The 27,200-nt window shown below is 39.0% G+C and overlaps 2 protein-coding genes across 6 annotated transcripts in view; one reads left to right on the forward strand and one right to left on the reverse strand.

Annotated features, from left to right (window-relative positions):
- The window catches only part of hdx (highly divergent homeobox), a 38,089-nt gene extending 37,594 nt beyond the window's left edge, over nt 1-495 (reverse strand). For 4 of the 5 annotated variants that reach the window (XM_079838450.1, XM_079838449.1, XM_079838448.1 and 1 more), the window contains exon 1: nt 367-485. The gene's annotated coding sequence lies outside the window, so the exon portion shown is untranslated. Of the gene's footprint in view, nt 1-366 lie in introns of all 5 variants that reach the window. The other variant, XM_079838452.1, reaches the window with a different exon arrangement.
- Nucleotides 496-6,290: 5,795 nt separating this feature from the next.
- Nucleotides 6,291-25,751, forward strand: rraga (Ras-related GTP binding A). Its single transcript, XM_079838164.1, has 11 exons — nt 6,291-6,362; nt 8,220-8,311; nt 10,352-10,451; nt 13,071-13,137; nt 13,236-13,458; nt 17,592-17,687; nt 17,801-17,923; nt 19,436-19,527; nt 19,608-19,723; nt 23,632-23,753; nt 24,807-25,751. The coding sequence occupies exons 2-10, from the start codon at nt 8,285-8,287 to the stop codon at nt 23,733-23,735; spliced, it is 948 nt and encodes a 315-aa protein (XP_079694290.1). The 5' UTR covers nt 6,291-6,362; nt 8,220-8,284; the 3' UTR covers nt 23,736-23,753; nt 24,807-25,751.
- Nucleotides 25,752-27,200: the final 1,449 nt, after the last annotated feature.

Genomic DNA, 27,200 nt, shown 5'->3' on the forward strand with positions numbered 1-27,200 from the left:
ACAATATCGCGTATTTGCGCTCGTGCGTGAAATCATAATAATAACGACATCTCAGACAGAGCTAAAAAAAAATGGGCATACGACCCCGTGGATAAAACGCTGTGCGTTGGGTCAGCAAATGAAATGAAATGCATAACCAAACTGAAGTAAAGTGGTAAAGAGACAAATTCCTGACGTGCGCGAGAGAGGCCCAGGAGGCCACGCGCGAGCCAAATCCTCCACGCGAAACTTTTATTATTATTATTATTATTTTGCATGGCTCAAAAAGCGATGCTGGTGGATATGCATGACACGGGCTATTTTTAATGAGAACCGAGCGGTCACCACGACCGTGCGAGATTGCTAGGCGTGTTAAAAGAGATATACCTTGTGTAGAGAAATCAACCCCCTCGGATTCAGCAGATTTCTTCACGAATCCCCTTGGCTAGACAATGAAATCAAAACGTCCGATCATCAATTCTAATCATGATCGTGACGTCAGAGATGACACGAGCCAATGGAGATGCAGAATGACACGATCAGCCCCGCCCACCGCTGTTAGGTGAGGGTGGGGGGGTTTCAAAAGGAAGACCACTGATGCTACTGATGATTACAAGGACAGGTCAGAGGTGAAAATACACGTGACCCTGGACCTCAACACATCACATTAATGCTGAATAAATAAGCTTAATATTGTTTGTTATGATAGGACAATATTTGGCTGAGACAACAGAAAATCTGGAATCTGAGGGTGCAAAAAAATCTAAATATTGAGAAAATCACCTTTAAAGTTGTCCAAATGAAGTCCTTAGCAATGCATATCACTACTAATAATGCATTTTTGATATATTTACGGTAGGACTTTTATAAAATATCTTCATGGAACATGATCTTAATATCCTAATGATTTTTGGCATAAAAGAAAAATGGATACTTTTGACCCATGCAATGTATTGTTGGCTATTGCCACACATATACCCGTGAGACGCAGGACTGGTTTTGTGCTCCAGGGTCACATTTTATTATGCCAGGCTACATATTCTATAAGAAAAAATACTATAACATCATTTTTGATATTTTAACATAATCATAAAATGTAAGTGGTACAAGGTAGGCTACTAAAAGAATACATACGACATTTTAAGAGAGAGCAATTTAGGCTAGGCAATCACATTTCATACATTAAAAATAATTAAAATAATCATAAAATAATCACAACAGATGCATAATAAATAAAGAATATCATGCATATGAAATGAACATAATAAAAGCAGAGAATAGAAATGATTAAAGTGATGATAAAGAATGGAAGAGTCTGTTTGTGATTTTACACTATAACAACAGCTTTCCTAGAGCTCTTAGTTTAAGATATTCTCTCTTTTTTTCTTAGGATGCAAATGAAGACTTGTGTGTTTTCCCACCCATTTTAGTTCATCGTGTGCCGTAACAGTTAACTTCACAAATCTAAATAAATAAACTCATTTGAATTTTAAGATTTAAGATTTTTTTTCCTCTCATTTTTTATGATTTTAGAAACTCTAGGCAATAATTGGAATTAATTAGGAATAAATTCTTTCAACCAGTGCCTTTTTTTTCTCATTTTAATTAAGATTTTTAATTATGATGTGCTAGTGATGATGGTTGTTATTGTTACATAAAATAAAATAAAAAAACGTTAAAGCTGCACTATGTAACTTTTCCGTCCACTAGAGGTCGCCTGTTCAAAACAAAGGCGTAGTTTAATGACGCCACGTTTGAGCGCAGAATCTTGGGACATGTGGTCTTCACCTCACAGCCGGTGGGAAAGAATCGGGATTGGACTCGGGCAGAAATCATGTTCATGGATGTGATTATTAATGTTACTGTAGTGAAGCAGAGCAGGAGCAATTGATGATAAGAAGAGTGCAACACAAGCCTCGCGAGCGGCGGGACTTTTATTATGGCACAGTCGCCGCCGCCACTTCCTCTTCTCCGGTCATGAGTGTGAGGTAACGCAGCTCTGTTTATCATATTAGACACATCTGAGTGTGTTAATGATGTGATGACGTTACTCTGTGTGTTCTCTCGGCGGCTGCTATGACACTTGTTCACACTGCAGTGAGAGTAAAGCGTTTCTGCAGAATAAAACCAGAAACCGAGGGGAACGCAGATATGATGTCATCGACAGGCGACTCCCTCACACGTCCCGGTTCCTCGGGTAAAAGAGCAATTTCTCACGATTTACAAATAGTTGGAAACATTTGGGATATTGTAAGTATTCAACTGAACAAAATATATAACACTGGCCTAGTGGTTTATGGATATTTCACTGAAAAAATCTTACATAGTGCAGCTTTAATGGATATTTCCATCATTAATTTCAAATGTTTTGTGGCATTTAAGAAGATTCATAAACATTTCCGAGCTTTTATAATATGTTTTTTAAAACTGCATTATGCAAGAAGTCTTCCATATTTGAGTTTTTTAATTTTTTTATTTAGACAACATAGTTATTTTTCTTACTTAAAATCATCATCTTCACAAATCCTTTTCAACCTTAACTGACAAATTGGCAAGCTTTTTTCCAGACAACTGGACAATGATTTGCAGTTAAAAGTGTGTTTGTTTGTGTCCCTATTATGCTATTTTAAAGGTTCCTCATTTAGTTTTGGCGTCTCCTACAACAGGTTCATGCATCAACGGTCTACAGAATTACATCATACACAAGCTCATCCATACACTCTAAAAATGCTGGGTTAAAAACAACCCAAGTTGGGTTGAAAATGGACTAACCCAGCAATTGGGTTGTTTTAACCCAGCGATTGGGTCATTTTAACCCAGCGGTTGGGTTAAATGTTTGCTTATTTCCTGACTGTGTGGAGCATTCGGACCAAATCCAGACAGCCAAGTGTATAAGTCAGAAGTCCATGGCTGGAGCTTACGAATGCCTATGGGTCAGTTCCCCTCAAACTAATCCCTTTTACCCTCAACTTTTCCATTGACCATCATGCATCCAGAGCCTGGTAGCAAACTATTATAACACATTCTGTAAGAAAATAAAGCTGTGAGCGGATCGCTCATCCAAGAGGAAAAAAACGTGCTGTTACTGCCAGATCTCGATCAAGGAAATTCACATTGTATTTTTAAAGAATACTGATATTTTTATTATATTTGCATATATTCTAAATATATTTTACTTAATATTTAATATATAATAGGTTACTAATATTTATTATATTATACTTATTTTTAATTCTTAATAATAAAAAACACTTCTGGCATACCTTTAAATTGACACCTGCCATGGTGTTTCTTATTTGTCGCGATTTTGATGCATGTCCTCAGCCGATTCTCACATAGATAAAGCCTTTATTATAGATATCTATGGATTCTCACACCGATTAAAGGTGAAGGATGTAGTTTCTGCGACATTACTGCCACCTAGCGGAATTACAAAAACACAGCACAGCTCGGCTTTCACAGGTGCTTGTGAAGACCCCAGCATACAGCCAATAAATAAATAAAGTTACACTTTATAGGGTTCAATTCTCACTATTAACTAGCTGCTTATTAGCATGCACATTAGCCTAGGATATTGGCTGTTTATTAGTATTTATAAAGCACAGATTCTGCATGACCATATTCTACATCCCTTACCCAATACCCAATCTTAACTACTACCTTACTAACTATTGCTAATCAGTAATTAGGAGTTTATTGAGGCTAAATATATATGGTCACACTTTAGCTTAGGGTCCAATTCTCACTATTAACTACGACTTTTGCCTTATATACAGTCATGGCACAAATAGTGTTGGCACCCCTGTAAATATGATCAAAGATGGCTGTAAAAATACAGCCTTTTGATCTATCATTCAAAAAATTAGCAAAAATCAAACCTTTCATTGAAGTAAAAGACTTGGAAGTCTTTTATAATGTGAATTGTAAATCACATTATAAAATAAATGCTTTTCTCCAAAACACATCGGCCATAATTATTGGCACCCATTTATTAACTACTTTTTTCATCCTCCTTTTCCCAGGATAACAGCTCTGAGTCTTCTTCTATAATGCCTGAGGAGTTTGGAGAACACCTGACAAGAGATCCGAGATCATTCCTCCATACTGAATCTCTCCAGATCCTTCAGATTCCCAGCTCTTCTCTTCAGCTCATCACTCATCTTCTGTAGGGTTCAGGTCAGGAGTGGGACGGCCATGGCTGAAGCTTCATTTTGTGTGTTGATTTTGATGTTTGTTTTGGATCGTTGTCCTGAGGGAAGATTCAACCACAGCCCATTATAAGATTTCTAGCAGAGGCATCAGGTTTTGATTTTTTTATCTGTTGGTATTTGCTAGAATCCATGATACCATGAATCTGAACAAGATGTCCAGGACCTCCACCAAAAAAATAGGCCCACAACATTAAAGATCCAGCTGTATTTTTAACCGTGGGCATGGGGTAGTTTTTTGTAGTGTGTTTGCTGTTAAAAAGCTCTTTTTATAGTTTGATCTGACCACAGAACCAGGTCCCATTTTAATTCCCAGTCATGTCTGACAACTGAAAATGCTGAAATTTGATTTTGAATGAGCGAGGAGGTTTTTTCTTGAATCTCTCCCAAACAACATGTGGTGATGTAGGAGTTGTTTGATTTTTTTATTTAGATTTTTTAGGCTTTCTGACCTCAAGACTGAACTAATCTCTGCGATTCTCCATCTGTGACCCTTAGAGAGTCTTTGTCCGCTCAAACTCTCCTCCTCACCGTGCATTGGGACGATATAGACACACGTCCTCTTCCGGTCAGATTCATAACATCTTTAGTTGGTTGAACCTGATGCTGGAAATGGGGATTGTCAATGCTTTAGCTGTTTTCTAGCCACTTTCTATTTAGTGAAGCTCAACAATCTTTTGCTGCACATCAGAACTATATTCTGTGGTTTTACTCATTGTGATGAATGATTAAGTGAATTTGGCCTTTTTTTTCCTCATATTTATACTCCTGTGGAACAAGAAGTCATAGCTAGACAATTTCATGTTCCTAGTCACCGTGGTGTGCTAAAAAATGTAAATATTAATGGGAATATACTTCAGAGATTTTTTTACTCCTAAACAAATACCAATAATTGTGGCCAACGTGTTTTGGAGAAGAACATTTATTTCGTAATGTGAGTTTCCCCACACTTTTTATTCTTTTAATTCAATGAAAGGTTAGGTTTTTGCAAATTTTTTTGAATGATAGATCAAAAGGATAAACGATGCAGATTTATGTTTACAGCCATCTTTGTTCATATTTACCATATTTGTCATGACTATATACAGTATATATAGCCTATATATATATATGTGTGTGTGTGTTTTGTATATATATATATATATATATATATATGGTCACACTTTAGTTTAGGGTCCCATTCTCACTATTAACTACGACTTTTGCCTCATATATAATACAAAACATAAAGTCTGCTTGGTTACAAACATTCTTCCAAATATCTCCCTTTGTGTTCAGCTCAACAAAGACATTTACACAGGTTTGGAACAACTTGAGGGTGAATAAATGATGACAGAATTTTCCTTTTTGGGTGAACTATCCCTTTAAATTGAACTGCATCACTGTAACCTCATGTGTAGGTTGATTCAATGTTTAATATAAACTTATTGTGCTCTAATTTTTGTCTCCTATCATGATAATGTCAGTGAAATTAATGATAAATGTGATGAAAGTTGCTAGATTTCAGCCCTAAAATGATACTTGAATTGAACACCAGACACAGTTAGAAACGTACTGACACTTGTGGAAACTTTAGTACTGCATACAAATAAATGGATTTCTTTGTATCAGATGCAAATTTAAACAAATGAATAATATATATAGCTTTATATCCTCCTGAGAACTGGGGGAAAACATTTGTGAATTTAGTATTTTTCGTGTCATTACATCGTTTACAGCATATGAAAAAAATGGAAAATAACATTTTAGAAAGGTGATATTTTATTCATATGTTATGCTATGTCCTCTGTAGTGGACACCAGGACCAGGACATATATATATGGTCACACTTTATACACCATATATATATAGGGTCCCATTCTCACTATTAACTACGACTTTTGCCTCATATATAATACAAAACATAAAGTGTCTTCCATCGCAAAGCCCATTTACAACACCCAGTCTAAAGGGTAATAGAACTGTCCGCTGAAAGACACTGAAAACGATAAAGGATAAGAATGTGAAAGACACGCACACACTGGTGTTCAGAAGATAAACAGCGCCTCGAGTCACGTGAATGTCACTTGTGCGCCGACGTCATCCGAGCGGTCATCGCGAGACAGCCGCGGTTAGTCACGTGCCCACCGTCACCATTCGCCAACAGAGACAAACATCGATGGGGAGTTTATCCAGGTATGTGATTATTTGTCAACATTAGCCACATTCACAGCAATCTCTCTTCTGTCTCGAGTCTTCTGTCGTGTTTAGCAGAGCGCTGGCGACTTCAGCAGAGGAAAGTAAAGAGCAGTCTTCATTTCCTAATGGGATATTTGAGATGTGAGCAAGTCCTTAGCTGGAAGTGCCCAACAATAATCACAACTAGCAAAGCCACCGTGCCCTCAAGAGTTAAACTGGACACTTAAGACACTCAAAATACACGATTGTCTTTGTATTGTACTAAAGTTTAAAGCAAGTAGCATGTAGCATAAGCGATAGCATGTATTTCACAAAGGAAGTTGGTTGGGTTACACATTAGAAAACAAAATGAAGGCAAAATATGTGTTATTAAACGTGTAGTTATGAGTATGATTATGTGCTTGACCTGTTGTGTCTGATTAACTGACCATACATCCACTAGAAATCGCCACTGTGCTGAATAGTCAATGCAGTATGTCTCAAAGTTAATTCTAGGAAGAAGAAAAAAAAGTGGGATCAATTCAAATGTCTTTCTGTTATGAAAAAGGACCTTGATTTCTTCATGTTTATCAGGCTTTTTGGAGACACAACAATAGGGAATAGGTGAATAGGGAAAGAAATTTGATATCAATATTCCTTTAAAACATTAGATATTATTATCAAAATCTTGCCAATTACTTACTCTCATTATTACACTTCTTTTTCCATTACATGTTGCCCCATTAAAATGCAAATTACATTTATATAATTTTTTTTTTAATAAATATTGAGTCCTGGTGTCCACTACAGAGGACATATGAATAAAATATCACCTTTCTAAAATGTTATTTTCCATTTTTTTCATATGCTGTAAACGATGTAATGACACGAAAAATACTAAATTCACAAATGTTTTCCCCCAGTTCTCAGGAGGATATAAAGCTATATATATTATTCATTTGTTTAAATTTGCATCTGATACAAAGAAATCCATTTATTTTTATGCAGTACTAAAGTGTCCACAAGTGTCAGTACGTTTCTAACTGTGTCTGGTGTTCAATTCAAGTATCATTTTAGGGCTGAAATCTAGCAACTTTCATCACATTTATCATTAATTTCACTGACATTATCATGATAGGAGACAAAAATTAGAGCACAATAAGTTTATATTAAACATTGAATCAACCTACACATGAGGTTACAGTGATGCAGTTCAATTTAAAGGGATAGTTCACCCAAAAAGGAAAATTCTGTCATCATTTATTCACCCTCAAGTTGTTCCAAACCTGTGTAAATGTCTTTGTTGTGCTGAACACAAAGGGAGATATTTGGAAGAATGTTTGTAACCAAGCAGACGGGTTCAGAACGCATGTGATTTGCGAGTTAATTGCAAAGTTTAACCATCATAGATTGAAAGTTTATCACTTGCATTGTTTTTAAGTCGAGTCAGGCATCAAGCGCAAGAGGACTCACACACTGTTTTCTGTGCGCACACACACACACAGACGGCACGTGTACGCAGAATTCAGTTCTCTCTCTTTTGTTGTTAAATGGACGCGTGCATGTAAAATAACTCAATGCCCGTCTCCGCGAGTTTCCTTGTAAACACATTCGGTTATGTGTTGTAATCAACTGAGAAAGAAAACGGATGCATGTCATTAATATTAGGTCCGTGCATTCGTCTTAAAGGGACAGTACCTTAATATACCCACAGCTGTCACCAATGGTGTTTAAACAACTAAAGAGAAAGAGAAAATGACGTTTGTAGCTTTAACGAAGATAAACAGATCACAAACTATAGAGTTTTAAAAGAAGTCCTGATTGACCTGGTCCAGACAGAGGAGTGATGCCGTGTGTGTTCTGGTCTTGTTGCAGGTTTTGATTATCTGCAGAGTTCAGGGATTCACAGTGGTGTACAGTGGGAGAAGTCGATCAGGGAAATGTCCAGCACAGCCATGAAGAAGAAGGTGAGTTTCTTGTTATTTAACACTGACTGTTGATGTTTCACTTCATTTTAAGTTATACACCATTTAACATGTGTGTGCGCGCACATTGAAAAAACCTCTTTCCTCCTCGCCAGTCTGCACAGCATTATGCTTTATTTGCTAACCTTGGAGGCTCAACTTAAAGGTCCACTGTAGTGTCTTGTAACACTAGCATTATTCAATCAGGGTTCCCACTCGTCCTGGAAAACCTGGAAAATTGATGACAAATTTTCCAGTCCTGGAAAACACATGGAAAATTAGACAAAATGTAAAATGTCCTGGAAAATCTTGTTGTTGTCTGGGAAAATTCTTTAAAAAAAAGTTATTTCTTTAGCCGAGTATAAAGAGTTTATCGCTGGCCCAAACAATTAGCGCTAGTTGCAGAAAGCACATGTTCAGGAAAAAGAGTTTGATACGTGTGAGTAGTATTTTGAATAATGATGTTTAATAGCTAATGCTATAACTGCTCAAATGTATGCAGTGAATGTTAACTCGTAAGCTGCTACCTAATCACATAATTTTAATATAAAGTCACATTTGTGTGTTATTAAGTCAGAATTGCGTGATATAAACTTGCAAGTCTTTTCTTCACAATTGACTTTTTTGCGCAGTTGCGAGTTTATATCTTGCAAGTCTGACTTCTTTTCTCAGAATTGTGAGATCTAAACTGCAATTGCAAGTTATAAAGTCCAATTCTGAGGAAAAAAGAATTGCGACAATTTTCGCGTTTATATCACAAATATGTAAACTCGCAATTGCGAGAAAGTCAGAATAGCGAGATAAAAAGTCACAATTACCTTTTCTTTCTATTCTGTGGTGTAAACAAGCTTCCATATTCATAATGTATGATGAAGAGCTCATATTGAAAAATGCTGGATTGTTAAGTAATGGCGATAAACTGGACGGCTTTTAAAGACTTCGAAAGCAATATTTGGCATGATCCTTGTCTTTTATTCCCGCCGTAGTAAAATTGAAAATGTCCTGGAAAAGTACTGGAAAATGGTTGCTGAAAAAGAGTGGGAACCCTGTTCAATGTGTTGACGTAATTTCCACTGAAACCGGAAGACAGGATCGATAAGGGTGTGAATCGTCACTGCGTTGCATCCTCACTTTTTCAATATTACTGCATGGCTACATTTTCGTCATTTACGAACTCCCTTTTTATTTGATCTGCTCTAAGAAAGTACACTTCCTGAATGTAGCAAACATCAAACTCAGCTTAAGTCTGAACACAGCAGGCGACGGGACCATTGAGAACTAACTAGTCTATATTAAAAGCGCATGAAACTGTCAAGTGGTGTTTTTGAGTTACAATATGGCTCACACACACACACACCTCCCCTTTTTTTAAAATAGCCAAGAGCGTTTAGATTAATCCTATCCCCTATATATTAATCACAGCCAATCAGTTACGGAGACTGAACATTGTTTTCTACTGGATTCCAGGATGAAGTGGCGTTATTGGAAATGAGCGAGCAGACATGGTTGCAAAACTAGTTCTTGCAGAAAGAATCAGTGAATGCCAAATCCAACCCTCGGACATGAATCCTTTACTCAACCAAAATATGGATGACAAAATAACAAATTATTTTAAATAAATTCTGTGGTTGGGAAAATATGTCTACTCTTTTGAATCAAGACACGAGCAGCTTGTACATACAAGGGGTCGAATAGGTAATTCTAGACTGACTCATGGGCGTTTATTGACGCGTGAAGAAGCACCAAATGTCAATACTTGTCTATGACACATGTACTCTTGGACTGCCCCAATTTTTAATGTTATGAGATGGCACTTTTTATACAGACAAACCTTTTAAGACTTAAGTACATTTAAAGAACATTTTGTACATGTACTTTTTATTAAATGTTTGTTTGCATTATGCTGTATCAATGATATTATGTTGTTAAATACTCAATATTTATCTGCAATGTAACATCCGGTGATGCTGATATGGCAATAATCTCAAATACTACGCCTGCTACTGAACATGTTGCAGAAATGACCTTCTGCTGTTTTTGCAGGTGCTGCTGATGGGTAAAAGTGGATCAGGGAAGACCAGTATGAGGTCAATTATATTTGCCAATTACATCGCCAGAGACACTCGCCGCCTTGGAGCCACAAGTATGACATTTACAAGAAAAATATTTATTCCACTTTGTTTGGATCGTGTGTTTTGTGATCAGAGCTTCAGGTTTGAAAGTGCAAATAAAGCCCTATTCAGACGGGATTCGTTTAACATGGAAAGGTGGGGTAAAGTCAGTATTACCAGAGCGTCTCAGGGATTTTAGTCCTGTCTGAATGTGCCATCTCAGTCATCACTACGGATAATGTCAGTAAAGATCACGGCGACTTTTACCTTCTAGGTCCGGAAAAATTAGCTCCGGTAATACTGATTCCGTGCGAATAGACCCACTGTAAATATGTACGTTTGTGGGACAAGTCAAACCTCAAGGGTTTTCTGCTTACCATTCAGATAAAAAAAGGGTCAAAAGCACTTGTCATAGGCACTTTTAGCTTTAGGTAAGTCCTGAACAGAAATTGATTAATAAATTGTTTGACCGGATCTAACTGTTATATATAGATTATGTGTTTGCACACATGATATCAGGAAACAACGTAATACACACATGACGACAGGAAGGTGATGGCGGTGTGTAAATGGAGTTACCCCTCCCACTTCTGCTAGTTTTACTGAGATTTCTTATCCCGTTAAGATATTGGTGTGGTTGAGGTGATTCCCCCCTTCTATAGGTAATGCACTTTGAGTACCCAGAAAAGCGGTATATATAAATGTTACGAATTATTATTATAATATTACAGACGTCATGTGGTGAAATTACATTACTCCATCTACCCCTGTAAAACGAATCCCGTCCCAATCTGGCTTTAGATTTGAGTGCTGAAGAGGAGAAATTTTCCCCTCAAAACATTTACTGGTCATATTCTCATAATTTTGCTCAAAAAAGGGATCGTTTTCTGCATTGGCTATTGTTCTCAGTAGCTTAAATCATCATTTGTTGTACTCGTTTTAAATTATACTGGAAACAGTTACAAGAAATTAAATAATTTTCCCAGTTTTACGTTCATTAATGTGTGATGCAGAGGGGCAGATGTTAATATGTCAACATGCATTATGATATGTGTGAACTATGATCCAGGCACAACATACAGTCTTGCTCAAAAGTTTACACACCCCGTGCAGAATCAGTGAATAATTTTAACAAAAGTCCCTCAATCGTCCTCAGTGTGAAAAGATGGATCTCAAAATCACACAGTCACTGCTGGAGAGGGCTCAAATATGCAGAAGATGCTGGAAAACTGAGGATTTTTCTGAAGAACGTTGGTCAGTTTAACTGCTCAGAACAAACAAGAGACTCAAGAACCACCATCACACACACACACACACACACACACACACACAGCCGTGGATTATCAGGGAACCACACACACACACACAGCCGTGGATTATCAGGGAACCACACACACACACACACACACACAGCCGTGGATCATCAGGAAACCACACACACACACACACACACAGCCGTGGATCATCAGGAAACCACACACACACACACACACAGCCGTGGATCATCAGGAAACCACACACACACACACACACAGCCGTGGATCATCAGGAAACCACACACACACACACACACAGCCGTGGATCATCAGGAAACCACACACACACAGCCGTGCATCATCAGGGAACCACACACACACACACACACAGCCGTGGATCATCAGGGAACCACACACACACACACACACAGCCGTGCATCATCAGGGAACCACACACACACACACACACACACAGCCGTGCATCATCAGGGAACCACACACACACACACACACAGCCGTGCATCATCAGGGAACCACACACACACACACACACAGCCGTGGATTATCAGGGAACCCCACACACACACACACACACACACACACAGCCGTGGATCATCAGGAAACCACACACACACACACACACAGCCGTGGATCATCAGGAAACCACACACACACACACACACAGCCGTGCATCATCAGGGAACCACACACACACACACACACACACACAGCCGTGCATCATCAGGGAACCACACACACACACACACACATACAGCCGTGCATCATCAGGGAACCACACACACACACACACACAGCCGTGGATCATCAGGGAACCACACACACACACATACACACAGCCGTGCATCATCAGGGAACCACACACACACACACAGCCGTGCATCATCAGGGAACCACACACACACACACAGCCGTGGATCATCAGGGAACCACACACACACACATACACACAGCCGTGCATCATCAGGGAACCACACACACACACACACACAGCCGTGGATCATCAGGGAACCACACACACACACACACACACACACACACACACACACACAGCCGTGCATCATCAGGGAACGACACCGTGTTAAGAATCAAGGGTTCATAAACTTTTGAATGGGTCATTTTTTATAAATTCAGCTTTTTTTTGTCTTGTGAACTATATGAAAACATCTTTTAGGTAAAATATCTTATTCAGGAAAGCACTAAATAACAAATAACACGCATTTTATATGATCCCTCTTATTTTGTTCAAATTATTCACTATTTCACTGATTCTACAAGGGGTGTGTAAACTTTTGAGCAAAACTATGTTTAAACAAATCAATATCATTGATGTTTGATCAGTGAAAGGTTAACGTCAGCTGTGTTTTCTCCTTTCAGTTGATGTGGAGCACTCTCATGTGCGTTTTCTGGGCAATCTTGTGCTGAACCTGTGGGACTGCGGTGGGTGAGTGTCATGAGCACCCCTCTACCAAAGAGTTTTGTTGGATGGCTTTTGTGAAGATGCTTTCATTCTCGCTTCGTCTTTAAATGTGAATTGCACAGGCAGGACACTTTCATGGAAAACTACTTCACGAGTCAGAGAGACAACATTTTTCGCAATGTAGAGGTCTTGATCTACGTGTTTGATGTGGAGAGCCGAGAGCTGGAGAAAGATATGCATTACTACCAGTCGTGTCTGGAAGCCATCCTGCAGAACTCGCCTGACGCAAAGATCTTCTGCCTGGTACACAAGATGGACCTGGTCCAGGAGGATCAGAGAGACCTGGTATGATATGAGTGTGAATTTCCTTTTTTAAAGCCATTTTTTTGTATAATCCCTTGACTGCTAATCTCAAGAAACCTGCAAGAACATGTCTGGGTCACACTGAATCCCAAAAAAGTGTTTCTAACTAGGGTTGAGAATCGTAAAGCAATTCCGATTCTGGAATTGCATACTTGCTGCTCGTGAGGCGTGTGTTGCGTTCATCTTATTAACAATCGCTCCAGCGGTTCCTCAGCTCCACAACACTCGGTCCTGCTCTGCTTCACTACAGTAACGTTAATAATCACATCAACATGATTTCTGCCCGAGTCCTGTCCCGATTCTTTCCCACCGGCTGTGAGGTGAAGACCACATGTCCCAAGATTCTGCGCTCAAACTTGCCATCATCAAACTACGCCTTTGTTTTGAATAGGCGACCTCTAGCAGACGGAAAAGTTACATAGTGCAGCTTTAAAGGCACAATATGTAATTTTCACCGCTAGAGGTCGCCTATTCAAAACAAAGGCGTAATTTGACGACGGCTTGATTTCACAGAATTGTGGTCTTCACCTCAACAGCCGGTGGAAAAGAATCCGACGGGACTCATGTTCATGGATGAGCTAATGTATTATAGATCTATTAACGTTACTGTAGTATGAAGCAGGGTGGAGCTGAACGAGGCGCTGGAGCGATTGCTAATGAGAGACGAGTGTAAAAGATAACAGCTGTAATCAGGGCTTGACATTAACTTTTTTGCTCACCAGCCACTGTGGCTAGTGGTTTTCCAAAGTTACTAGCCACTCAGCATTTTCACTGGCTTGTTGTTAGGAAATTTGTTGTTGGCTATATGTAAATGACCACTGTAGACATCTAAATCAAGTCTACATGAAATGTATAACTTGCCAGGTCATCAACAGCTGTTTGTCTGAAGAAAAAAAATAAGATTTTTATTTCTATCAGCTATGACATATTTAAAGCATATTTTGTGTATGAGCCCATAAAGTAGCCTAGTGAAATAAATATCCATATTTTCATGGGATTTTAGTAATAAATCTAAAAGATGTGCATCATACCTGACACCTAGATGAACACTTTACAGTTGTTTTTATGACTGTAAGCCATTCTCTTCAAATGCTATTGAAGTGTGTAACTTTAGAGACGGCCCCTGAATTCGTGAATATCGAACGTCACGCCAGCTTTATGCTAGTCACATCAGGTGCGCTATGGTTATGCTGTGGTAATTGTTTGAAACTATTTTCGCTGCTGAAATAGAACAAAAACAGTCAATCAGAGTAGGATGAATGAATCTGCTACGTACATCGCATGCCCTCTGAACAAAACCCCGGCGTTTCAGCGATGACTAATCTGATCGTCTCTGATTATGACATTGCATTTATAAGATGCATATATAACAGATTTGTGTGTGATTGGTTATAATGCACATCGCGATTATAACAGATGGCTTTTGAGAAGACCCGCCAAAGGGGCTAGTGGGAGTGACTGTGTTACACGCCACAGCTGAAATCCACCCGCAGATGGTGTTAAAGTCAAGCCGTGACTGTAATTAATTACACCTTAAACCTACCCATACCAGCAGACCTGTCCCTAACCTTACCCGTATCCCACCTCAATAGCAGCATGTGCTTTGCAGTACAACATCAATAAAATAAGGACATTGTACTTGGGCTGTACGATTAATCGAAAAATAACCGAAACCGACATATTTTTCCCATGTCGGTTATTTCGGTTTTCACGTGACTCCGCCTCGTCAGTTACATCAAGTGCAGTTTGCAGGCACAGAGAGAAGCAGGAGCAGTTATCTGTGTTTATAGATGCCCAGAATCACTATAGTAGCCGCATGTTTTACACAGTTTATACAGGTCAGTTAATTGCTGTTCTTATAGCCTATACGCGCTGCCACCGACACACACACACACACACACAGACGTCGCGCGCAAGCCCCGAAGCCGCTTTCACTTTCGTGCTCATAAAGTTTGTCAAGTATGCGTTTAAGGCTTGCCAGTTTCAACATTTAAAGCGATTGTGCACTATTCAAAAACAACAATACGTATCCGTTCAGTGTTCAGCTTCTTTCTGTGACACAGAGAGCCGAGCCGTGTCTCTGACAACACGCGCGCGCGCGCCCTGAAGGCAGATCTTTCACCTGCGTCACGTGAAGATCGCGCGCAGAGGAGCAGCAGAAACGCAGTGTAAACACTGTCCTGTGACTAAAGTAAAGTCACTAAAGTAGCTTAGAAACTCAACCGTTATAGGCATACATTTTAATACCTTTGCAGTAAGTACACACCACAGCTTAATAATGAATAGAGACGGTATGAGTAATTCACACACACCATCACTCTCTCATTGATGCATTCAGATAAATGTAATGTAGGCCTACTGTGTTCATTTATCTGTATCTGATGTACAACAAACAGAAATCTGCCCTATAGACAATAACTGCTGAAAGTGAACCGTTTCCTTCAAGTATTTTAAACACAAAGAAATGCACTTTTTAATTAGGAAAAAAAAAGTCCACCTTTTAATAGTAGAAAATATTTACAGTACAAACCTTATCAGGAACTTACTCAAAAACCTTATGAGGGCAAAAAAAAAAAAGCAAAATAATCGTTCATTAATCGTAATCGAGGTCAGATGTTCAATTAATCGAGGTTTTTATTTTTGGTCAAATCGTTACAGCCCTACATTGTACCTAACCATTTTTATTAAGTGCATAGTAGTTAAAATAACCTAATAAAGTGTCCCCAATAATCTATATATATATATATATATATAAAATATATTGCTTGCATTAAATCAGGGGTGGGGAACATTGATCCTGGAGGGCCACTCTCTGGCAGAGTTTAGCTCCAACCCTAATCAAACACACCTGAAACTAATCAAGGTCTTCAGGATTACAAAGGCCCTGTCCCAAATGGCACCCTAAACCCTTGCGGTCTTCCTACAAGTGCGCACTTTCATGACGTAACACCGCTTTGAGTGTTGGGAACAAGTCCGCTGAGTAACCAGCACCAGTGCGGGCTCGGCAGAAGTGTGCATCAAGGGGCGCATATCGACCTCAAAGGGCTCGCGAGCACCCTTCTGAGACCTAAAATGACAAATGGGACACCCTGCGGTCTCGTGGACTTAATGGACACACGCACGCAGCGGCTATTGTAAGTCCACAAGACCAAAAGTGCATATGCCATTTGGGACAGGGCCTAAAAGCTACGTCTACATTAATCTGGATAGATTTGAAAATTGAGTTTGTTTCAAAACGCTCTCCGTCCACACTAACTTTTTCCAAAAGTTTCTCATCCACACTGAAACATCAGTACACGCCAAATTCAACTTACCGTGCAAATTCAACTTAAAACCTCATAAAAGCTCACTGAGATGACACAGACATCAAAGTTATCACACAATTCTTCTGGCAGGATCATTTTATTTAGCAAAATATCTCACCATTCACTGACGCGCCCAGATGCGTTATGTTTGGTCTAAAACGCAACTACACTCGTGTTTTGCCACAGGACAGTACATGCGAGTACATTTTCTGTCATCCTTGCAGGACCGTGATATGAAGTGTGCAAAGTAACATATTTTAGCAACTGTGTGAAAGCGAATAGCACATGACTATTCACAGAATAGCTGTATAAACATGCATATCTATTGGTACAATATGCGTCACATGACTAAACATGCGTCATTGTTTTCAAATACCTCAGTCTTCCCAGTCCACACTATGACGCGGAGACGGCCTTTTCAAATTTATCCAATTTAGAGCGTTTTCAAAAAGCTATGTTTTGTCTCAGTGTACACGGAAGCCCAAAACGGAGAGAAAAAAGATGCGTTTTCAAGCGAAAACTTATTAGTGTGGACATGGCCAAAGTTACAGGCAGGTGAGTGTTTTTTTCAGGGTTGGAGCTAAACTCTGCAAGAGAGTAGCCCTCCAGGATCAATGTTCCCCACCCCTGCATTAAATTAAGCCTGTTTTAGGGCCATTAAGGCATTTTCTTCTGACCCTCAAATTCTCATTACCAAAATGCACAAATAAATTACTGTATTGAGTCCCAAGTCTTCAGACTGGTAAAATACAATGAAATCAACATAAACTGTGTTAATTAATATCTGTTAATTTCTTTGTGGCTCTTTAGATATTTAAGGAGCGTGAGGAAGACCTGAAAAGATTGTCCCGCCCCCTGGCCTGCACCTGCTTCAGGACGTCCATTTGGGATGAGACGCTGTATAAAGTAAGACCGTGTGCCTTTCTCTGCACCCGCTCAGATGTTAAATTTGAATTAGGAATAACACATTTTATTAAAAGTATTGTATAGAATATGTTGTTGTGTGTTTGTGTCCTCAGGCGTGGTCCAGTATCGTCTATCAGCTCATTCCTAATGTACAGCAGCTCGAGTGCAACCTGCGCAACTTTGCTCAGATAATTGAGGCAGATGAAGTCTTACTGTTTGAAAGAGCTACTTTCCTGGTTTGTACCGAACTGAATCACCCACATTACACACACACACACGATATTGTGCCAATCTAAACATTCAAGAGCAAGACGCGGAAGAGCACTTGCACACGCTGAGAGGATATTTGTGTGTGTGTGCAGTGTGCGGCGCGTTGCAGATAGTTCGCAAATATTCAAGTTCTCTTTCAAGTCTTGCGGTTGAACGGACAAAATTCACACACATTCACTCATGCACGTCTTGGTGAGTAATCGTAACGAACATAGTAGGTTATGTCTTTAGTGAAATGTAAACAGTCGATAAAGACGCGTGTTCATGTGTAGTATGTACTCTTTCCGTGCATTCTTTCTTAAAGGGAAAGAAGCCTATTCCTGCTGTCTGTGTTTTTAATGTTAATCAAACAACAAATCTAAAGGGGAAGAATTGTGCGCACATCCAATGAAACTTTTACAGGTGTCAGATTCAATAAAGAATAAATCAAAGTAAACAAAAATCTGCACACTGTTGATACTGCTCCCAAAGATTTATTAAAACATGCAAAGTTTCAACCTTAAAGGGTCTTTGTCAGGCAAACAATTTATTGCTTAATCAAATAAACAAATGACACAGAAATCACTCACCTCTCTTGACTGAATAGCTTTTGCAACTTCAATAATGATTCATCTTTAATTTATACATTATAAAATGCAATGTTATTTTATATTTGATTACTTTATTCAGTTTCTGTATCTGGAAAGCTCTGTTTATGTTATATCTTTGCTCTATTGTATGTATTTGTGCTGTTGCTTGTAGTTTGATTATTTGTTCTTATTTTGTTTATTTTTATTTGGCAAATGTCCTAATTACCCTGAACATACCACATACCGAAACCGTGATAAAAACCGAAGCGCGAGTAACCGTTCCACCCCTACTTTATATGAAGCATATTGTAGTGTGCCGATTTTTGACTAGGATGCACATAAAAACAATTAATTGCTCAAGGACACTGTAATATGATTGTTTTCTGGCTATACAGAGGTTGGTTTTAACAGCTTCAGTATGGTAACAGTGTTGCCGGATCCCTGCTGAAGTGAAGGGTCCATTGACCAGACATTTCAGGGGAACTTGAATGGACAATAGGGCCTAGTGGGCCATTGGAGTCGCTAACACGCGCCTTGTTCCAACTTCCCCATGTTACCAATGAGGGCTTGTTGCCTGCCAACAAAAGGATGGTTTGAGGACAGATTTTCAAGTGAATGTGCAGAACACACAACCTTGTTCTCTGTCAAACACAAACTTTTTATCCAGAATCACAACATCATTTAACACCAGATTATCTGCAATGCAAAAAGCGAGGGAGTCTGCATTCATTCTTCCGCTCTCTAAACGCCAAGCGCCAAATGTCTGAAACTGTAGATCTTTTGAATACTCAGCAGATTTAAAAGACAGGATTGAGTTATTTCTGTATTGTTTGACGGATGTACAAACTGCAAACAACCTCCCACACATTGCCTGTGAATTATTTGACATGTATGCTTGTGTCTTGTCAGGTGATCTCTCATTATCAGTGTAAGGAACAGCGAGATGCTCATCGCTTCGAGAAGATCAGTAACATCATCAAGCAGTTCAAGCTGAGCTGCAGGTCAGTCAGACTCCATTCATGCAGTTGTAAGTGCTGAGCACAGAGTCATGGTGATATTGACCCATCTCTCTGTCCCACAGCAAGCTGGCGGCCTCTTTCCAAAGCATGGAAGTGCGCAACTCTAACTTTGCTGCCTTTATTGACGTCTTCACGTCCAACACCTACGTCATGGTGATCATGTCAGACCCATCTATACGTAAGCATCAGCATCACCACCAGGAATGGCACCTGATAATCTCACATGGGCCGGCTCCTTGAGGGGGGAATAAGGGGCTTTACCCCCTCAGATCTGATTTGTGCCCCCTCACTTTCAATTTGTCCCCACTCCACACCTGAAACACGGTTGATTTTAACCCTTTGACTTAAAATCAAGTGACAAGTGTCAAATGCTTCGTTCTTTGGCCGGCGCTGAGCCAGAGACAAATGCGTTCAGTGCTTTTCATACATCACAACTATTCAGTGTTTTCAACCACATAAAGTTTCAGACATTTATATGAAGTACTATAAAAAAAGACAATTAAAGCTGCACTATGTAACATTTTTTCAGTAAAATATCCAAAAACCACTAGGCCAGTGTTACATATTTTGTTGAATACTTACAATATCCCAAATGTTTCCAACTATTTGTAAATCGTGAGAAATTGCTCTTTTGCCCGAGGAACCGGGACGTGTGAGGGAGTCGCCTGTCGATGACATCATATCTGCGTTCCCCCTGGTTTCTGGTGTTATTTTGCAGAAACGCTTTACTCTCACTGCAGTGTGAACAAGTGTCATAGCAGCCGCTGAGAGAACGCACAGAGTAACGTCATCACATCATCATCAACACACTCAGATGTGTCTAATATTATAATCAGAGCTGCGTTACCTCATACTCATGACCGGAGAATAGGAAGTGGCGACTGTGTCATAATAAAAGTCCTGCTGCTCGCGAGGCGTGTGTTGCGTTTATCTTATCAACAATCGCTCCAGCGGTTCCTCAGCTCCACAACACTCGGCCCTGGTCTGCTTCATACTACAGTAATGTTAATAATCACATCCATCAACATGATTTCTCATGTCCGATCCCGATTCTTTCCCACCGGCTGTGAGGTGAAGACCACATGTCCCAAAGATTCTGTGCCCAAACTTGGCGTCATCATACTACGCCTTTGTTTTGAATAGACGACCTCTAGTGGACGGAAAAGTTACATAGTGCACCTTTACAATTTAATTTCCCATACAAATTAATTTTACGTGGTGTAAATCTGACAGATTAGGGGTGTGCGTGAATATTTGATCTGTAATTAATATTTGAAAAATAAAAATAATATTCAAATTTTACTGTGTTGCTTTGCTGGCCGTAAATGCAGTGAATCCATGATAAATCCCAAGCACTAAAACTCGCAGTTATAACTAAATCCACTGGGTGGCGCTGTGGAGCGTTTTAACAAGTTGATTGTATTTGATCACATAATGTCGTCGTCTGCCTCGTGATGTATGGAATTATTAGATGAAAATTATCTTACACAATGTAATTACTTTTGATAAAATTAATTAATGAAACTGAGTTTTCATAATATCACGACCACAATGAGAAATCCCATGAAATGTAAACACCAGTCGAATGAGGAAAGACGGCTGTCCACCACTGCATTCCTGAGTGACTGCAGGTAAGCGGCACCCCGAATGAGCCGAGAAGATGCTTTGCTTATCTAATGGCAAAATGATCTCGAGACTTATGCTTCCTTTAAGTTTCGTCGAATGAGATGCCCACTTCACATCTATGTGAGATGGTGGTCCAGTGGGTTAAACCATGGAACCTGTACGCAGAAGGTTGCTGGTTCAATCCCAGCGTTCACCACCAGTGTGTGTTTACTCCATGTTGCTCCAGGGGGATTGTCCCTGTAATTAGGGCACTGGAAGTCGCTTTGGATAAAAGCGTCTGCCAAATGCATAAATAAATAAAAAACATCTGGTGGTTCTTTGCCTCCACGTCCTGCATTGAAATCGTTTAATGCAGAGCTAGTCATTTAAATCCCTTACGTAGGCTATGTTGTTGACAGAGAGCAAGCATATATGTAAGGAATAATTGACTCCGGGCCGTTCAATTATTAGAATGATAATGCACACCCGAGGTGGTGATGCGGTCACGACGCGAAGCGGAGTATATATTCCGCTTATACTACGGTTACCACACCTCAAGACATTGATCCGATTATATATTTAAAGGGATTCGTCCGGTTTTTGTACTTAAATCGCTATTGTGAGTAGGACTATTTCTTCCGCGTCTCATCCAATGGCTCTTTTGCTAGTTCCGAAACGTCATTTTAAAGCTGTTAATGAAGGCTTGAGCCGTTGATAGCATTCTACTGCAGTTATTAATAAAGTTATTAGAGAGAGCGAGAGAGAGCGAGAGAGAGTGCTTGTGTGAATTAGGCTCCCTCTGTGCGTCTCTAAACAGCTGTTATTACCTCGCTAGTGAAAAAATGTCACGTGTAGCCTTTAAGTTGCTCCACTATATGGGCTAACTGATCAAAACGTCAGGGCAGCGCTGACAACACCTTTTTGTGCAAACTGTAGTGCGTGTGCGAGCATGTTTGATTTCAGTAATGAGACAGAAAAGCTTGCCTTTGATGTCCGCTTCCGTTTGTTGGTTTTCATCTGGACTGTCTAATACTGCTGCCGCCCAGTTGTTGAACGTTTTATATTCACTGTAAATATTAAGATTTACTTTAGGAAAATCGTCTGTCATATTGTTGTTTTTTAGTCCTGCAATTTCCGTTATTACAGTTAACTATGCGAAGTGATATGGAACTGTAATGCGGTCAAGAGCTGCCTGGAACTACGTTCGCTGTGCATCTCCCAGAAAATAATTGCACACCTCAGAACGTTCATCAGCCAATCAGATTCAAGCATTCAACGGCCCCGTAGTATAAATCTAACATAATTCTGTATTTTCAGGTTCAGTAGCATGAATATTTTTAGTTTGGTGTCACCAAGCCTATTCAAGTCCACACCAAATTTAGCATTTGCATTTTTTGTTAACTTATACACCGATCAGGCATAACACAACATTATGACATTATGTGAAGTGAATAACACTGATGATCTCTTCATCACCTGTTAGTGGGGGGGATATATTAGGCAGCAAGTGAACATTTTGTCCTCAAAGTTGATGTGTTAGAAGCAAAAAAAAATGGTCAAGCGTAAGGATTTGAGCGAGTTTGACAAGGGCCAAGTTGTGACGGAGGCATTGATGCTTTGGGCAATGTTCTGCTGGGAAACCTTGGGTCCTCCATCCATGTGGATGTGACTTTGACACGTAGCACCTACCTAAGCATTGTTGAGACCATGTACACCCTTTCATTGAAACTGTATTCCCTGGTGGCTGTGGCTCTTTCAGCAGATAATGGATAATATTTTGGCTTAAAGTATTGCGATTGTATCGTTGAATTATCACCCATAATAATAGGTTTAGGAATTGTTTTTCAAAATACAAATACCTGGGACTTTGAAGGGCAGTGAAACCATGAAACGCATAGTCTGAGATGTTAACCCAAATCATGCTGTATCCCATTATTTGGAAGATTAAGTTGTTAATTTTCCATGTTTTTCCCATTTAAAAGTTCAAGCCATGTCACAGAATGTGCATTATATTCTTAACATCTCAACCTCATTCATGAACATTAGCATATTCCATTGTATCTTCTGCAATTTTTTTACCTTTTATTCAAATAATGTCATTGATGGAGTGGTATGTCGGATCATTGACACAGTGCTTTATTTGAATAAACAGAAAACAAGAATGAAATCTGATAAAAATTTGACAAAGAATGGACTCAAAAGTAGAGTAAAGCTTTATTCTCCTGCTTCAAGTATTAAAAAAACTACAAAAGTGAATGACAATAATGAAAAAATCAGAACAAGAGGGGACCTAAGATAGAACCTTGTGGCACGCCATACTTAACTTGTGTTGGATTTGACAGTTCCTCATTTACACAAAGATTTCCCAGCTATCCTTCCTTGCATTTCAAAACACCTCCAAATTGTTCTTTAACCTTCTGCACTGAGGTTAGAGAAAAGCACATTGTGACCCAGAGTAATGCCTCTTACTCTCTCTTCCAGCTTCAGCCGCTACCCTCATCAACATCCGTAATGCCAGGAGACATTTTGAGAAGCTTGAGCGTGTGGACGGGCCCAAACACAGTCTTCACATGCGCATGCGCTAGACTGCCGGCACAGAGAGCGTGAGTCACTGATTTATCTTAATTCTTTATTTTAAATCAATTTACTGATAGAATTGACCTATTGGTAAGCCCCGCCCCCCTTAGTTACTGTTGTTAACTCGGACAAACAAACAAAGTTGCGAACTGTTTTACAATGACAGCTGTCAGTGTGAAAACCTCATCCCAAGATGTTTTTTGACACAGAATGTAGCGTATACCCCGTCCGATTGATGGCCAAACTTTACTGATGGTTTATGAAGTTTATTACATCGTTTTTCACTCCAAAAAAATCACCGTAAGAGCTGAACAAACAAAGCATAAGTGCGCCTTAACATCTCATTCACAAACTCTCTCTCTCCGTTGCATTATCATTAACATAGATAGCAAATTATACAAAAACACTCACAGTAAACAAACATATACAGACCGTATGCCTTTTCGGGGGTGCTAATAAACTGTACATTTTGTATCTGAAAACAACTCCAATAAACTGCTAGCTCTCCTTTTCACTACCTCTAGACTATAATACCCATCAAAATAGGAGTCCCTCTTTAGTAAAACAGATAATGCAGACCTTAAACATATCTAAACTAACAGAAATATCAAAAATATACACAAAAACAAATAGTTTTTTGTTAACGTTACATGACGTGAGAACAGTTAGCTATTTCGGTTTGTACGTTAGCATGGACTCACTTTAATCGTAACTTAATGAGAGTATGACACTCAGAAAATCCTCTCAGGATCCCTGGAATCAGTGTTACAGTACCCCAGGCACATCGGTTTACCATTTTTGTAGCATAAACACCATCAAACCGATGAGAGCTTTGGATTTTCCAATGTTTCTCTATGGCGCTGAAACCTAAAGATATCCGAGTTCCGGTTCCAGCGCCACTGATACTCAACTGCCATTGGCTCATCTGCAATCGAGGGGCGGGGCTTACAGATAGGTCAATTCTGCGCTTTTTAAACTGTGACGGCATTCTTCTCTAGATTGACACACAGGGTTAAAGACGAATGTTATTATGGTGGCTGCTGTTTTCCTGACATCTTTATGCTTTTTCTTATGCACAGGTGAACCGCTGGGAATCATCCTCCTGTTTTGCTGACTTCACGCGCACATAGGGTTTCTACCGAGAAACTAATTCACCTGATATCACAAGGCTTGTTTCCTCACTAATGTTACAAAGGAACTTCAGTTCTTAATGAATGTTGTAATGCTCCCTCAAAATATGATTTGTGCCATAAGGTGGTTTGCGAGTTACTGAAAGCTAGATCGTAAAGTCAGCATTCTTTGCCTGTGTGTCTTATACTCGTCTTATGTTAAGCATTATCGGCTAGCTGTACTGTTTCCAGATGTTGCGCAGACTAAAACTTAGGAATTAACAACTTGATCTACAAAATCATCTATTATAAATATTCTCAATAAATGCAGATTGTTGTGTATTGAATGTCTTTCTGTACAACAAAGCCATAGTTAGTTAATACATATCAATTAATCTGTGTTTTGCGGGAGCACATCTAAACCGCGAGGGAGAGGCGTTTAAACAAAATTGTCTTCTTTCTTTTTCCTAAAAAACGTGTAGAAACAAAGATGGTATCATATAACCTTGTCTGAAAGTTTCCCGCCGGATCACGCCCCCTCACCGGGACTGAGTCGCAGAAGAGCTGCTGCATGACTGGAGTTAATAGAGAAAAACAAGAGTAAAACATACAGTTATCAGTTTAAACTAAAGGTTCGACTTGATATAGTGTCCCTGTTTCTACTCCAAATTAAAGGTCACTACATAGCAAATGGCTATTAAAGACTAAAGTGTCTGTCTTTTAACAATGTTTATTTATAATAATAATAATTTTGAATGATTTAGATATCATTTATGTAATTATTATACCAGTAATCAATTACACATATATCATTTTAGTTAATCAATCATTAATAGGCACTTAGTTGAAAATAATATAAAAATAGCCTATACAAAGGTCATACAAATAAGCTTTAAAATCAATAAATAAAGCTATAAAAATTACCACATTACTCAATTCTCTATATATCAACTAAACTAACTTCATAACTTTTACTTGCATTGACGTAGTGAATATTTTCTTTAACTTCTTCCCTGTCACCGTCCCGCTGGCGGGACACCTGGCACTCTTTTTTTGATCGGCTTTTTTTTGTATCATATATTTGAGTAATTATCATAAATTAGGTATCATTCGAAAGCTTACGAACTCAAAATTCATCCTGTGAAAACCGTTTTGAAATTGGACATTGCGTTACCATGGAAATGGTACTTTAAATTATTCTAGCGGGCTCCTCCCCTAGTGGGCATCGTCATGTTTTATATTACAACATTTATTTTAACTACTTTATAGTAAAAATCTTTTCTAATCTTGACAAAACACATATCGTCGGAAAGGTCTGAGTCTCAGGGTTCCATATTTGGTGACCATTTTGTGATGGAAGGGATATTTGGACAGAAATGTACAGAAAAATGCATCAAAAAAACAATCAATGGAATGTGTGACACCCGGTGGCTATTTGTGGTACAGCGCCTAAACAAAATCTCATGGGAACTTCAATTTTTGTGATATCAACTTCAAATTTGGAACACAACTTGGTTAGACATATGGCTTTGATTTTATAGTAATTTTAGATTAAAACATTTTTGTAAAATATATATTTTATATAAAATAAAAATATTTAGTACAGTATTTTTTATTTACAGTAAATTTAAATTTCCATAACTTTTTCATACTTTCATATTTTGAATTGTGTTCACTTCAGCAATAATCTGCCGAGTGTCTGCTTTAAAACAAGACCAAACTTAGGTCTATATTCCAAAGCATTCTTGAATTACAGCCCTTTAAGTTTGGATAGTGCATTTTCATGTGTATTCTCAAAAAGGGGGGTGACAGGTAAGGGTTAGTTCACCCAAAAATGAAAATTCTGTCAGTAATTACTCACCCTCATGTTGTTCCAACCATGTAAGACCTTCGTTCATCTTCGGAACATAATTTAGTATATTTTTGATGAAATCTGAGAGCTGTCTCACTCCTCCATAGGCTTTCAGAGGGAATGAAACTTGATGGCCCAGAATAGTAAGTAAAAACGTCATTTAAGGAGTCCAAATGACTACAGTGGCTCTGTATTAAGTCTATCAAGCGACGAAAATACTTTTTGAGCGGAAAAACAACAAAAATAACGACTTTATCCCACTATTATTGTTGTTCAATTTGAGCCTCTGACGAGAGTTCGCGGGAGTGCCACGACGCATGCGCGAGATTTTTGTTGTTTTTCCGCTCAAAAAGTATTTTCGTCGCTTGATAGACTTAATACAGAGCCACTGTAGTCATTTGGACTCCTTAAATGACGTTTTTACTTACTATTCTGGGCCATCAAGTTTCATTCCCTCTGAAAGCCTATGGAGGAGTGAGACAGCTCTCAGATTTCATCAAAAATATACTAAA

Source organism: Gobio gobio (genome assembly GCF_949357685.1).
Source record: "Gobio gobio genome assembly, chromosome: 16".
Lineage (NCBI taxonomy): Eukaryota > Metazoa > Chordata > Actinopteri > Cypriniformes > Gobionidae > Gobio > Gobio gobio.

Coding starts and splice junctions, on each gene's coding strand:
- rraga (XM_079838164.1), top strand. CDS start 8,285: ATGTCCAGCACAGCCATGAAGAAGAAG. Junction 17,688..17,800: donor GGGATGAGACGCTGTATAAA/GTAAGACCGTGT, acceptor TTGTGTCCTCAG/GCGTGGTCCAGTATCGTCTA. Junction 19,528..19,607: donor CAGTTCAAGCTGAGCTGCAG/GTCAGTCAGACT, acceptor TCTGTCCCACAG/CAAGCTGGCGGCCTCTTTCC.